The 2,515-nt window shown below is 41.5% G+C and overlaps 1 protein-coding gene across 2 annotated transcripts in view; it reads right to left on the bottom strand.

Annotated features, from left to right (window-relative positions):
- Nucleotides 1-2,466, bottom strand: part of ORMDL1 (ORMDL sphingolipid biosynthesis regulator 1) — a 7,755-nt gene extending 5,289 nt beyond the window's left edge. The window contains exons 1-2 of one of the 2 annotated variants that reach the window (XM_025193110.1): nt 2,129-2,466; nt 1,565-1,743 (exon numbers count right to left, since the gene is read on the bottom strand). In XM_025193110.1, coding sequence (XP_025048895.1) covers nt 1,565-1,738 — 174 coding nt within the window. In that variant the 5' untranslated portion in view covers nt 1,739-1,743; nt 2,129-2,466. Of the gene's footprint in view, nt 1-1,564; nt 1,794-2,128 lie in introns of those variants that run through there. The other variant, XM_006036766.3, reaches the window with a different exon arrangement.
- Between the last annotated feature and the right edge of the window lie 49 nt (nt 2,467-2,515).

The raw sequence follows: 2,515 nt of genomic DNA, 5'->3' as shown, positions 1-2,515 counted from the left end.
TTTCCAGCTTCTAAGAAAATATATAATTCTGGGTAACCAAAAATCATCTATTAATTTGGATGCTAATTGTGATTATTACTTGCATCTAATTTTTATTAACTGAATTTCATTTCTGCCACGGTCACGAAAGTTTGTTATCTTCAATATCACTTTTTACCAACTTCAACATTTGCTGCATTGCACTGAGAGCTCTAGCAAAGAAATACGTATCAAAGGCCAATGAAGAAGTAATTGCACAAATGGTAATGCCAGTGCTTTTTACACAGTCAAATCCTTCCAATGCTTGGCCCAGGAAATTCCATGCACGTGCTTGATAGGTCCAGGAACAACATACATCTTCTAATCCCTTTTCTATCCAGCAGAAAACCACTGTCATCTGCTGCTGCTGGGCGTTGCTGACAGTAGACGCTTGTGATGAGTTAAGTGAGATGCTCTCAAAATTCCCTTGACTGCCAATATCTTCCAGTCATGGCCATGTTATTCCCAGAGAGATTGTGCCAAATGCAGTAAACTGCATAATTAGCTTTCACTCTATTTAATAAGACAAGAGCCCTTGTGAAAAAGTGGTGTTACACTAGATTTCTCTAGGATACCATCCTTTCTTTTTGAGGTAGGGCAGATTTTACAAAATCTTGTTGTCATTTCTGGGTTATTGGAGGTTTGTTGTCATTTCTGGGTTATTGGAGGTTTTTAAAAAAAAATGGTAAATGACTCAAATTATGACACCACTATCATATTATGGCTCATTTGTCTAATCCTGATGTAATCCAAATTTTTACTCATACATACATATTTTAAGATGATCTTTACACATTTACATAATTTTATGGAATGATTTGAGCAAGAACATAATTTTTAAGCCCTCAAGCTTGCAAACATTTATGCAGATGAGTAATTTTATATACATCAATATTTCCACAGACGTGCTGGCCAAGTATTTACAGGATCTGGGTGAAAGAGTTTAACTATGGTCATGAACCAGAGTCCACTGAAATCAGTGGGTATCTTTCAGTGAGATTCTTATCAGGCCCTGCATAGAGATAGCATACTTTTTTTTTAAAAATCAGGCAAGTTATGTTGTCCCAAAGGTTTAAACATGAAGCAGAGAGCTTAACAAATGTTTCTATCCTAGGACTGTGCATCTAAAATACTGTCATTATATATCTTCTGTGGCCTCCCAAGTGAATTCTTCAACTATATTAGAAGTTAATATCACAGGATTATACGTGGAGTATATTTACCTTGGTATAGGTTACCTCCCAGCAACACTAGAATTATCTGTTCAGATTTAACAGAATCCAGAGTAGATTGTAACACATTTGGTATTTATGATCTGTAACATCCAGATTTAGCTTCCTAAACTCTCTGTTCATTTTCATTTAAAGAAAATCTTCACAGTAACCTATTGTGTCTCCATTCATAAAGGTATAATACATGGGATTTTGAACAAGCTCATTGCAGAAGATGCTTCGGTTACCTTAACACCCGAGAGTCATTTGAATTTTTTCCCCTCACCCTTAAATAGCTGACATTTCTAATGTCTGTTACAAGTCAAAGCACTCACCAGATTGTGAATCACATTTGTTAAGGTCCATGCAACAGGAACGCTAAAGAAGGGAATGCTGAGCAAGACAATGTGAAGCATGGCAACTCCAAGCGTGTATGTCAGCCACATCCCTCGACTGTTCATCACCCTGGTGTTCGGATTTACCTCGCTGTGGGCAACTCCGACGTTCATTTTTACTGTATAAAAATAAAATGGTATGAAGGCCTGAATTATGGATCTTTCAACATATTCCACATATAAATTATCTACACTGGGTAAACATGGCTGAAAGGAATGTGTATGTCAGGACTTCTACATTTTAGCCTAATGCTTTGTTCTGGGGCATATTATATAACAGTGCTGTACCTCTGCTTTTCTATTAGTGAAAGGAGAGGAACTCCCACCTGACAGGGCTGTCACTTGGCCTTGGGTTAACGAAGCCCTTTGAATTCCTCAAATAAAAGGCCAGTCATAACAATTACATATTAAAGTTGAATTATCTGTCAGGGAAGGAAAAACATACACGGCTTAAGAAGAGCTAGTCCTACTTATCTCTCTCTCCCCCTCTTTGGCCTGACTTACTCAAATGGCTTCTGCCTTTATTTTTCTCTCCTATTGCTGGCGGGGTGCTGCTGCCCTGGCCTCCAAGCAGTGCAGCTTCACATTCAGAGCACGCCTGCTTAAGGATGCCATGTCGTCCAGCGCTGGCAGGAGACTACAACTAAACCCAGAGCCGGAGGGGGGCCAGGGTGGTCCCAGCCGGTTCTCAGGCGACCCCGTTTCCAACCGGGGTCCAAGCTTCTTAAGCGCCAGAGCCCGGCTGTGAAAAACCAGTGGTAGGACGGCCACAAAGCAGAGGCTCCCACAGCCTGCGGCTGCTCTGCTCCCCTCAGCAGCCCCCTCGGACCCCAGACCGGCCCAGCTCCAGCGCCCTCCGGCCCCAGGCCCCACCGAGCCAGCGCGGCTGCA

This window comes from Alligator sinensis, unplaced genomic scaffold (genome assembly GCF_000455745.1).
Source record: "Alligator sinensis unplaced genomic scaffold, ASM45574v1 scaffold555_1, whole genome shotgun sequence".
Classification (NCBI taxonomy): Eukaryota; Metazoa; Chordata; order Crocodylia; family Alligatoridae; genus Alligator; species Alligator sinensis.
The sequence above is the reverse complement of the archived record's forward strand: the minus strand, read 5'-3'. Positions and strand labels throughout refer to the sequence as shown.